The sequence below is a fragment of the Terrapene carolina genome, unplaced genomic scaffold, assembly GCF_002925995.2.
Source record: "Terrapene carolina triunguis isolate 2854851 unplaced genomic scaffold, T_m_triunguis-2.0 Scaffold93, whole genome shotgun sequence".
NCBI lineage: Eukaryota > Metazoa > Chordata > Testudines > Emydidae > Terrapene > Terrapene triunguis.
In genome coordinates, this window is record NW_020664444.1 from 3,484,971 (window position 1) to 3,496,978 (window position 12,008).

Below are 12,008 nucleotides of genomic sequence, written 5' to 3' on the forward strand. Positions count from 1 at the left end.
CCTGTTCACAACAGCAGTTTAATTTCTCCTCTGGATCGCTGGTTCAAATCTAGCCCAGACTGGAAGTGACCAGAAAGTGTCACCATCCGATAATCTCACTGGATGTGTGTTCACATCATAGAAACTACGCTCATTGGCACAGGCAGATTTCCTTCTTGGCAGTCTCAGGAGATAGGCCAATAGCAGAATGGCCCGTGGAGACTGAACTTCCCTCACATCCAGGGTTCGGGTCAGAGATGAGGCACAGTTGCAGGGCACAGGTAGAAGCAGCATGCATGGCTACTCCCTGTTCGTCCACTGTTATATGGATGAACAGAAAAAGAATCAGTCTCCAGAATTGTCAGGCTGGCCTCCTATATAGGTAGGGTGGCCACACATGCATGTCCTATTTTAATGCACCCTTAGTGGTAATGAGAAAAAAAAGAGAAATACTACATGTGTGGTGCAGAAGCAGAGCAGTGTCTACCTGGAATGTTTTTAACCTTTCCCATGAGGCCTTTAAGGCCTGTGGTGGTTGCATGGACCCCTCCAACATGACTGCCCATGTTCTGCTCTCTTCATCTGCAGGAGAATACACCCTGGTTGTTCTAGTGTCAAACAGTTTTGAGAACCTCACCCACCAGATCCCGGTTCACGTCCACACTTACCTGACTGACTTGACTGTAGAAGCAGATGCAGATGTCCTGGTCGTAGGCCGGCCTGTCACCTTCAGAGCCTCTCCGCTGCCATCCCCCTATGGAGTCTGGTACACCTGGGACTTTGGGGATGGCTCCTCGCTGCTGTTGGAGAGCCAACCTAGAGTGACCCACAGCTATCAGACCAGGGGGGTATACAACGTCAGCCTGACAGCCAACAACACGATTAGCAGCGTGGAGACACACCAGCGTTATCGTGTCTTTGAAGAGATCACTGGGCTGAGAGTTTCATCCGACGAGGTGGCAGAGCAAGGCATCTCAATATCAGTAAATGCTTCAGTGGAGACAGGGGACAACATCACCTGGATATTTGACATGGGGGACGGGACCATACTGATGAGCACGGTGCCAGCGGTAGACCATAGGTATGAAAAGGATGTCAACTGCTGCACTATTAACGTGACAGCTGTGAATCCCGTGAACTCTGTTTCGCAGACTGTGCCTGTCCGAGTATTCGTCCTGGAGGTCCTCAAAATAGAGCCTTCCTCTTGCATCCTGGAACACCCCAACGTACAGTTCACCGCGTACGTCTCGGGGAACTCTGAGAACTACATTTTTGACTGGACCTTTGGAGATGGCTCGACCAACGTCACTGTTTATGGGGACCCCGTGGTAACGCACAACTTCACCCACAGCGGAATCTTCTCTCTCTCCCTGATTCTCTCAAGCAGTGTGAACAAGGCGCACTACTTCACCATCGTCTGTGTGGAGCCGGAGATTGTCAATGTCACGCTCCTACCCCCCAAGCAGTTTGCGAGCCTTGGCAAAGAGAGCAATTTCCAGGTCAGCGCCATGCCTCTGTACCAATACAGGTACCACTGGGACTTTGGGACCAACGATTCCGCTAGGTCCGGTGGGACTGAAGTGAGTTACACTTACAAGAGCACAGGGGTCTACCTGGTCACAGTGACTGTCTCCAACAATGTCTCGTTCAACAATGACACAGCTTTTGTGGAAGTCCAAGAACCAGTTGGGGTAGCGAAGATTGAATACAACGGGACAAGGGTTTTGGAGCTCAACAAGATCTATCTGTTCTCCGCCAGTGGGAATGGGACCAAAGTGAGCTACCGCTGGGACTTGGGGGATGGCTGTAACCAGCTTGGACCGATCATCACCCACTCTTACAACAACACCGGCAACTACACTATCAGCTTGACGGGCTGTAACGATGTAAGCAACAGTGAGACCAGGCTCAACCTCACTGTGAAGAGGCGACTCCAGGGGCTTACCATCAATGCCAGCAGGACTGTGGTGCCACTGAATGGGTCAGTGAGCTTCGTAGCCACTCTCCTAGCCGGCAACGCTAGCCGATATTCCTGGATCCTGTGCGATAGGTGCACGCCCATCCAAGGCTCCTACACCATTTCCTACACATTCCGGTCCGTGGGGACTTTTAATGTCATTGTGACGGCGGAGAACGAGATCAGCTCACTGCAGGACAGCATCTTCGTCTACGTCTTGCAGCAGATCGAAGGACTGCAGATCGCCAGCAGCGACCTCGTGGAAGATGCCTATTTCCCAACCAACAAAACGCTTCATCTGCAGGCGGTGGTGAGAGATGGGACAAACATCTCTTACAGCTGGACGGCCTTGAAGGATAGCACCCCCGTGCAGACATTCAGTGGGAAGATCTTCTCCTTGAGCATCCTGGAGGCTGGGAACTACACTATCTATCTGAAAGCCACTAACATGCTAGGAAGCACAGCTGTTAACAGGACAGTGGAGTTCATTGAAAGTATCGGCCTTTTAAAACCTTCTGCCTTCCCCAATCCGGCTGCCATAAACGCCTCTGTTAACATAAGCACCAGCGTAACCAGTGGCACTTGCCTAATATATATTTGGCACCTGGAAGAGGGTTTCTCTCCTGTTACCATTGAACCCTTCATCATACATTCTTTCCAAAGACCTGGGGCTACAGCAGTCACTGTCACTGCCGAAAACAAGATTGGTTCCACTAATGCATCGGTTTACATCTTTGTACAGGAACCCGTAGTGGGGTTGAGGATTGGGACTGCAGAGCTGGACTGCAGCTACGTCCCATCGGGCTCCGTGGTGACCTTCAGCGGTGAACTCGAAAAGGGGACCAATGTGACATGGCTGTGGGAGCTGCCAAAAGGCTTGCAGACTGGACAGACTGTGGCGGTGACGTTCCCTAAGGCAGGCTTTTTCTCTCTCCGTCTGAATGTGTCCAATGACATCAGCTGGGCTGTGGCCAGCAAGAATATCACAGTGCAGGACAGGATTGACGGGCTGGAGCTTTTTGTGAGCAAGAAGGTGGTGGAGCCTGGGGAACAAATCGCTTTTGTGATCAGCATGTCTTCTGGTTCCTCCGTGAGCTATTCGGTGAACATAAGTGGGGGCTACTCCGTGGTGCTCAATGGTTCTAGGTTCACCCATGAGTTCACCGAGAGTGGTGACTACCTTGTGATGGTGATGGTGCAGAACCAAGTCAGCCGGGAACGCACACAGGTGCTTATCTCAGTCCTGGAAGCCATCCATGACCTACGGCTTGTGAACTGCTGCGAGCTGGGCATCCCAACGGGAACAAAAAAGACCTTCACCGCCCAGGTTGGGAGTGGCTCACGGGTGTCGTACTCCTGGCAGTTCTCCTTGCAGAAAGAGCACGGCCGTGCCCTGGTCAGCTTGGCGGGCAGAAGCGTCTCCTACGCTCCAGCGGCTCCAGGGCTGCTAGAAATTCATCTCAGTGCTTTCAATGACCTGGGGAGTTTGAACATCACCAGAGTGATCCAAGTCCAAGACCCAATCGTTCAAGTCTCCCTTAAGCCGGCGTTGTCCTTTGTGAACAGGACGGTGTTGTTTGAAGCTTCCGTGCAGCCCAGCGCGTGGCAAGTTGTTTTCTGGTGGAACTTTGGCGATGGTTCCCCAGCTCAAACCACAGAGGTGGCAGCTGCCAACTACTCCTACCTGAAGGCCGGAGATTACCAGGTGGAGGTGAACGCCACCAACCATGTCAGCTTCATGACAGCCCATCTCACAGTCACCGTCCGAGTCCTGGAGTGCGAGGAGCCGGAGGTGGAACTAGCCCTGCCGCCGCAGGTAGTCATGAAACGATCCCAGAGGAACTACCTGGAGGCGCAGATCGACCTCCGTGGCTGCGTCAAGTACCAGACCGAGTATCTGTGGGAGATTTACAGAGCACCCAGCTGCCTGCACTTCGATGACGCCGACAGGGTCCACCTGCTGAGTGTTGACGTGAGCAGGCCCCAGCTGGTCATACCCAAGCTGGCCCTGGCAGTAGGAAACTATTGCTTCGTCTTCTTTGTCTCCTTTGGAGACACCCCACTGTCCAAGAGTATTTTTGCCAATGTGACTATGACGCCGAGTAAGCTGGTCCCAATCATCGACGGGGGATCTTACCGCGTGTGGTCCAACACTCGGGACTTAATCCTGGATGGTGAGAAATCCTATGACCCTAACCTGGACGATGGTGAACAGACGCCACTGCTTTACCGGTGGTCCTGCACGTCTTGCTCCAAGGTAAGAGAATCTGCACTGAAAAAGACGGTGATAATTAGTTGCTTTGCAGTAGTACCTAGACCCCCCAACCAAGGATCAGGGCTCCATTGTGCCAGGCGCTGTGCGCACACACAACCCATTTTTGTGTCTGGGCTGGGAAGGCATAGAGGGAAGAGTTTGTAACTGACTCTCAGTAGGATCACAAGGGAAGGGGGGGTGGCATGGTACCCAGCTCAGAAAGATGGCACAAGGTCAGTCGCAGGAGTCCTGGTGATGGCTTATCATGCCTATATGCTATTTGTATGCACCGCCCTGAGCATTTGCAGTGAGCCAAGGAGCTCTCCCTGCATCTGCCATTGCACCTGGCCTCTGGTTAACTGTTCTGGTGTTGCTGCTGCTTTAATCTTCTGAAGGCATTACAAGGACAGGGGCCAATTTACAGTCTAGCAGGCTCGAGTTACATATGTGTTCTCTAATCCTGCTCCCATTAGAGTCATTTCAAAACCTTCAATTTCAGCAGGAGCCAAACGAAGCTTTTGAAGGATAAGCACAAATAACAGTTGGGTACAGGACACTGTTCCTCTCTGGTTGACACATCGAACCAGTCTTGGCCACCAATAAAGAAGGATCTCCCTTCAGAGTCTCATGGCAAACTCTCTCGATGACTATTGTCTTGTTGACACCGAACTGTCTTGTTTATTGAAAGACCTTTTCTTCGGTCTTTTCCACTTTCTAAATGGAGGTTTGTGCATCAGACTTAGCGTAAATGTAAGCACTCTCCTTTGTCTGCCTTCTGTTAGCATATTTACAAGGTATTTAATCAAGAATTAATTTTTAAAAAATGTGGAGGCCAGCCAAAATATAGGGGTGTTCCAAGAGTTGTTTACTAGCCTGATGGAAAATACAGTGTGCCTACCGGTACCCCACCCTACCTCCCCAGCCACAGACAAGGGGTAATTTATTGCAAGAACTGATTGTGTCGGAAACTGAACATATTGGCTACAGACTAATGCAACGTGCACCAGTGCAAAGAAGGGTTTGAATGGTCTTTTCTCCTCGCAAGCGGAGCTCGCCTGCAGGGTGCTCGCTGCACTTCAGTGCCACAGAAGGGGTCAACACCATTTCCAAGGCAAAACTAGAAGCAGATGTGGAATATACGTTTGACCTCAGTGTCTGGAAGATGGGTCTGAATCCCGAGTCTACGAATCAAACCGTACGTACCTCTGTCCTCACTGTGCATGTGTGTCTGCTCCTGGGCACCAGGACAACGCGCAGGGTCACACTACCCTTTCCAAGCAAAACTCCAGAGCTAGCTGGCTTTTGGGATACCCACAGTCATAGGTAGGCCCCGAGTCCTGCTCCTCTCCTGACCCCACTTTGCAGGACAGTAACAAACGTAACAAGGGACTGTAGAGCTTGCTGCTGTCTGCATTAATTGGGGAGGAAGCAGAGAGAGGTTGAAGGAGAGATTTGCCTTTGATGCCCCCAGAGTCCTAAGCTCTGTCCAGGGCCCTCAGGGGGACATATACCATATACTCAGTGATGGACACACTTTAAATTTCCAGGGGGCAGCATATCTGCTGACAACGGTAAAGTGTTTTGTTGTGTTTCCTCCCGTAGGCCTTTTATTAAGATCACGCTGTCTCTCGCTCTCTTTGTCTGCATGCGCCATGTTAATAACCGGATCATTCATGGGTCCAGTTCACAGCAGATCAGATTCTGAATTTGCAGCGGCTGAGCTGCCTTAGGAGAATATGAGGATCCTACAGCCCACGAGATTAAGAACTGATCCAGCAATGTGCCCAGCAGTGTCGTGCCCCAGCCCTACTTCCACTTAACAGCCCTGTGCCCTTTCCAAATTGGCACCAGAAGGGCGAGCTTTAGGAGGGCTGGTACTCGCTTTTGCTGTCAATCGGTTCCTACCCTTTTTTCCTTTTTAAAAAATAAACAGAAGGTTTTTTAAGGGCATGTTGTTTATGTCAGATTAAACCAAACACTGAGCGCATCTGCAGTCCGACAGCACTTATGGCTTATGTCAGAAACATTCATCATGGTGCGTTTGGCAATTAAGAGACGTAGTTAGTCTGAAAGTGGAAACTCTTACTGCCTGGATTTTTAAACCAAAGCCGGAGGATAAAGAAAAAAATTTAAATTGATAGTCTTTCAAGGACATTCCGTACTATCAGCTTTCCATGCATGAGCGCAAAACAATGAATCCAGTGTCATAGGAAATTTGCAAAGGCTGGAGGAATGAGGGAACCTTCAACGCGCTTCCCCTTCAGTCGGTGGAACACTTCGCTTTTAACAGCCTGCCATGTTAAACAATGTCTTTATTACTGTCTTCCTTTACATTCAGAATATTCATTATGCTAGGGCCCAGGCAAACTCCTCACAGTGCTGCTTGGGAGGGGATTAAAGGCGTTTAGGAGAAGTACAGAGCTAATACTACACTAACCAGGGGCTCTGAGGGAACGGGGATCCTGAAGTTCTTATCCTGCACAGCGCTTTGTAGGAGAGGCGTGTTAGAGGTAACTCGCTGTAGGCGGTGAAGTTGAGAGGAAAGTCCAGGACAACGCACCGTCCTGTGGAAAAACTGGCTGTCCTGCGCAGCAGAGCAAAATGCATTTGATAGCCAGTAGGAGCTGCTGTTCTAGCTTATCATTTCTCATGTCTTTCACGGGCATTTTAAAAATGTACACCTCTACCCCGATATAATGCTGTCCTCGGGAGCCAAAAAATCTTACTGTGTTATAAGTGAAACCGATTATATCGAACTTGCTTTAATCCGCCAGAGTGCGCAGCCCCGCCTCCCCGGAGCACTGCTTTACCGCGTGATATCCGAATTCGTGTTCTATCGGGTCGCGTTATATCGGGGTAGAGGTGTATTTAGAATGCTGATAGTTTATACAAAGTAGTAACATAAAGAATGCACTGAACAGAGCCATGCAGGCCCAGGGCCAGATCCTGAGACCCAGCACAAAGGCCCAGGCTGAGCGCTGAGGATCTCAGCGGGAACAAGAGAAGAAGATGCTGCTGCAGGACCAGGGCTCACTGCATTCCCCTTCCATTGGGAAGAATGCCCAGGGGCCTACGCAGGCACAGAGCCAGGGCCTGCCCTGCACCCTCTGTGTATTGGAGGACAGACAACCCCCATTGTTCAGGGCTCTGTGGCAAGCAGGGGGCCAGTCCTGCCTCCCCCTTTTCACAGCCAGTTTCACTGGCTCAGGGCTCGCTGCAGAGGAAGGGCCAAAGATTTGGCCCAAAGAAAATCAAGGCGAGTTGTAGAAGTTTCCAGGGCCAGATGTTTGATCTCAGATCCAAATAGACCTTCCCTCTCCCAGTTAGATGTCTTCTCTACAGAGCACAGGTTAGTCTTAACTGGGATAAGAGTGATTTTTTTTTTTTAAGGATGCCTCATCTTTCAGAGAACCTCAGTTTAGTAACAGATGTACTTAGTAAAACCACAAGAGCCATCTTGGCATCCTACCCAGGACTATACACAGAAACTTTTAAAGCAACCTATTTAAAAAAATACGGAAAAACAAAATCACCTAGTCTAGCCTGGATCAATGTAGGGAAGTTCTAGAGATCCCAGCAGCGTAGTATCTAGGTCCTGAAGGTGAAATCCCTATGTGGCATATTCATGGCTTGTCCCACTAAAGCCCTTTGGGAATCCTTAAGTGAACTTATGCAGTGCACAGGCCCCGTGCTGGCCCCTCTGCAGTGGGGTGAATTTCACCCTAAATACGCGTCATGCTGAAATGGAGTGAGCTCCCGTGCAGAGAACTGGGCACAAGGACGATTGCAAACTAGTTAGAAGTTGATAGCAATATCCCCTTATGCTTTTGTGTGTGTCCTGGTTGCATCAGGCATGGAATGGACGTCTCCTGAGCTGTTCTCTTGCTGTTCCTCCCTCCTCGTAGGTGTTGATCAAGAAAGGAAGGGTCCCCATTGTGTCTCTAGAATGTGTTTCCTGCAAAGCCCAGTCTGTCTACGAAGTCAGCAAGAGCTCCTATGTCTACCTGGAGGGCACCTGCAGGAACTGCCAGAACGACTCCAAGCTTGGGGTAAAGTGGTGATGGGGCAGCCGTTGCTGTTGGAGGCAAAATCGATCCCTTTCGTGTTAGGGGGCGGGAGGGGTAGAATGAAGTGAAAAATAACACGATGGATGTGAACGCCCAAAGAGAAACAGAGCAGCCGGGCTCTGAGGCTCTGCTCAGTGTGTCCCCTTCATCCAGTGCAGTCCCCTGTGAATCTGCAAGAAGCCTGACCTCTTAGAGCAGGGTCTGTTTGTAGTGAACCTGGGGGAGGGGCTCTGACCCCATCACAGAGCCCCCCCCCCAATGTCATGCCAGGCCTGGCCACTGTAGAGCCCGCAAGCTCGCTGCAGCTGCCATTCAAACGGAGCCGCTCAGGTTCTGTCAGCAGCAGCTCCACCAAGTGAGCCTTCCCCTAGCCGTGCCCATATGGGCTGTGCGAATTGTGTCCCAGTGGAGAGATCTTCTCAGTAACTGCCCCGGGGGTTGCGGGAAATGTGGCCTCCCTCCATCAGAGTGGCTCACCGCTACCCAAGGGCCATTCAACCCATGATGCCCCTGCCACGGCACTGCCAACCTGGGCTCACGTACCAGGAGCTCATTGCACGTTCCTTTTGGTGGAGATTTTAAAGTGTTTTCGTCTCTCTGCTCTGTGGCCTGAGTTATTTTGGCTCAGGGGGTTGAAACATAGATCGCTCAGTCTGTTTTCTTCACCTCCAGCCACATTCCCCTCCCACCCGCGCACTGGGCTATACGGTGTTGGATGAAACAGGCTTTGTAAGTGAAAGTCCCACTGGAAACGCTGCTCTGTATCCCCAGTGAGCTGAGCGGTTTCCTGCACGGTGTTTTCCGGCCGCCTGTCTCGGTGTGTCTCGTTGTCACAGTTGTACGTTTGTACTATTGACAGGAACAATGCAGGACACAGTCAACGTGCAGCCTGTAAAAGCAATGTTATCCCCAGGAGATTCCACCACTGTTTAATTTGATTTCCTGTGTTTTGTGTTGTGTATTATGAAATATTTTGTCAGTGGATGATGTAATCCCAGAGACGAAAGTGGATCTCACAGTGGAAATATTCCCACCAGACAGTTTGGAAGCTTTCCAGTTCTTGTTGCTTCAGCACATGAGAACAAAGCTGAATTATCAACTGCAAATTTGGCAGCCTTTGCCTCTAGATTCTATTTTTTCCCCTATAGACTCAGTCCAAAAACATTTTAGGGACATTACTTCAGATTAAACCAGAATTTCTCCCGTCTTTCTCCCTTCATCTCTGTAGAGATGGGCAGCACATAGCTTTAAAAACAAGTCTCTCATCTTGGACAAAACCACCACCTCCACTGGCAACACCGGAATGAACCTGGTCTTACGGCCAGGGGCCTTAAAGGATGGGGAAGGATACACCTTTACCCTTCACATCACTGACCTCACAACGGGGGAGGAAGGTTACGCCTCCATTGACCTGCTCCCGAACCGGCCCCCGATTGGAGGATTGTGTCAGCTCTCTCCGACCGGAGAAGTCAGGGCGCTGATGGCAAAGGTTCACTTTGAATGTGCAGGTGAGAGTGTGGTCGTGACAGTGCCAGAAATTAGCCTGGCATCTCTACTGTTCATCGGTGAGTGTGTTTCTCACACCAAGTGAGTTATCCAGATGCATGTATTCCTTGGTCCCACAGAATTCTCGCTCTTTACTCTCAGCTCCACTTCTATTCCTAAGGGTACCTGTAGGTAGGTCAGATTTTAAATAAGCAGACCCTTAGGTTTGCAAGTACCAGACTGCAGGCCCCATTCAATTTTGGTACCCCAAGCATGCACATTCTAAAATTCATTTATGCACACATTTTTCACATCTAAATCAAGTAGCCGAATGCCTGTCAAGCTAGTTGGTGCGAGTGGATTGTGTGTATAAACCTGGGTTTTGGGTGTGGGGAAAAAAGTGAGTGCCCAAAATTACATCCCCACATTCACACAACTCAGAAACTGGACACCACTTAGAGGCCACTCTGAAAATGTGGCCTGAATGATTTCATTCTGCTTTCCCCACACAAATATAGTTTCCTTTCCTGCAAGTTATTTCTGACACAGTCACAGAGACAAAAATATCTAGCCCAATGATGCAAAAAGCTGACTGGTCCCTGTAACATATTGCTGTGGGCCAGCAAGTAAGTGTCTCTAAAACTCCCCCCCCTTCTCCCCCAAATGATTAGTATTAGAGATTCATGCTTTGTTGTACATGAATGCTGGGATTCCATGTTTCCGATGGTAGGGCAAATTGGTTTCTAGCGCTAGTCATTCTTGTGATGGTGATCACATTGCAGCTTAAATCAGGTGGAAAAGCAAGAGGGTAATCAGAATGATGCGATTTTAATGTCTGGTATATTTTGATCTGCCAGCACTAATTATGAAAACTTTGTACCTTTGGCATTATGGGGTTTGTGGCTATTAGTAGTAATATTTGTTAAGCAGGGACAAAGTGCTGGATACAAAATACAGATCAGTGGGCTATATCCAGTGTAATAACCCATTCATTCCTAAGGCTGGAGGACTATAACAGGCTTGCACTGAGGTGTCAAGCGAATAGCAGCTTTTACAGGGCTTTTGTCTAGGACATTATATCTAGTCAGGGACCTTGGATATGCGCTGTATTCAGCCTCTGCAGTACAACAGAATCGTCCTTGTTTTGCTATTGCTCTTCAGTTATGGGGAGTGCGTGGCTATTCCCACGGTGGCGTGTTGATTTCTCTAGGGTCTCCTGAATTGTTAAAAGCTCATGCTTCAGGGTTTCAACTGGCCACCTCTAGGGGGACAGGAAAGGATATTTTACCCCCAAGGTATTCTGGGTTGGTTGGGGGTTTTTTGTTAATCTCCTTCCTCTGAAGCATCAAGGCTGGCCACAGCCGAAGCTGGGCCGTGGGGTGGGCTGGCCTGGCCATAACTCTGAGGTGGCACCGAGCAGCCTCTCTCTCAGGGGCTTGGCTGGCTGGTTCTTGCTCACATGCTCAGGGTCTAACTGATTACCATAGGTGTGGCCAGGAAAGACTTTTCCCCCAGGTCAGACTGGCAGGGACCTTGGGGAGTTTTGCCTATCTCTGCAGCGTGTGGGCGCGGGTCGCTTGCCAGGATTATCTGGGTATATCATCCCTGCCATTGCAGGGGCCTTGGTGAACCTTGGTCTTGCCTATCCTCTGCCCATGGCACATACTAGACTAGGCTCCTGTGGGCTGTGATACTTTGGTCTCATTTCGGTGGTTGGGCTTAGGGCGTGAGTTGATGGCCTGTGATATACAGGAAATCAGACGAGATGGTCCGGTGGTCCCTTCTGACCTTAAACTCTATGACCAAATGTTCTGGGGCCCAAAACCCACATCAGAAAACCCTTACACTTGAGAGAAATCCAGATCAGAGCTTTGTATCTCAGATCCCTCTATCAGTTCTCTGGAGGCTTTAGTTCAGCCTGTCCCACCCTGTCAGGGCAGCAGGGACACTCGCTGTGGATGGGGTGATGAGTAGGGCTGTACCAAATTCATGATCCATTTTGGTCAATTTCAGAGTCATAGGATTTTTAAAATTGAAATTTCACGATTTCAGCTATTTAAATCTGAAATTTCATGGTGTTGTAATTGTAGGGGTCCTGACCCAAAAAAGAGTTGGGGGGGGGGGTTGCAAGGTTATTGTAGGAGGGGGTTGGGACCGCAACCCTTACTTCTGAGCCGCTGCTGGCGATGGCGCTTCCTTCAGAGCTGGGCGGCCAGAGAGCAGCAGCAGCTGGGTGGGAGCCCAGCTCTGAAGGCAGAGCCAGCAC

At 50.0% G+C, this 12,008-nt stretch overlaps 1 protein-coding gene across 2 annotated transcripts in view; it reads left to right on the plus strand.

The window, feature by feature from the left end:
• The window catches only part of PKD1 (polycystin 1, transient receptor potential channel interacting), a 134,037-nt gene that overhangs the window by 79,626 nt on the left and 42,403 nt on the right, over positions 1-12,008 (plus strand). For both annotated transcript variants that reach the window (XM_026650565.2, XM_026650566.2), the window contains exons 15-18: positions 568-4,193; positions 5,236-5,385; positions 8,096-8,239; positions 9,486-9,765. In XM_026650565.2, the coding sequence (XP_026506350.1) occupies positions 568-4,193; positions 5,236-5,385; positions 8,096-8,239; positions 9,486-9,765 (4,200 nt within the window). The remainder of the gene's footprint in view (positions 1-567; positions 4,194-5,235; positions 5,386-8,095; positions 8,240-9,485; positions 9,766-12,008) is intronic.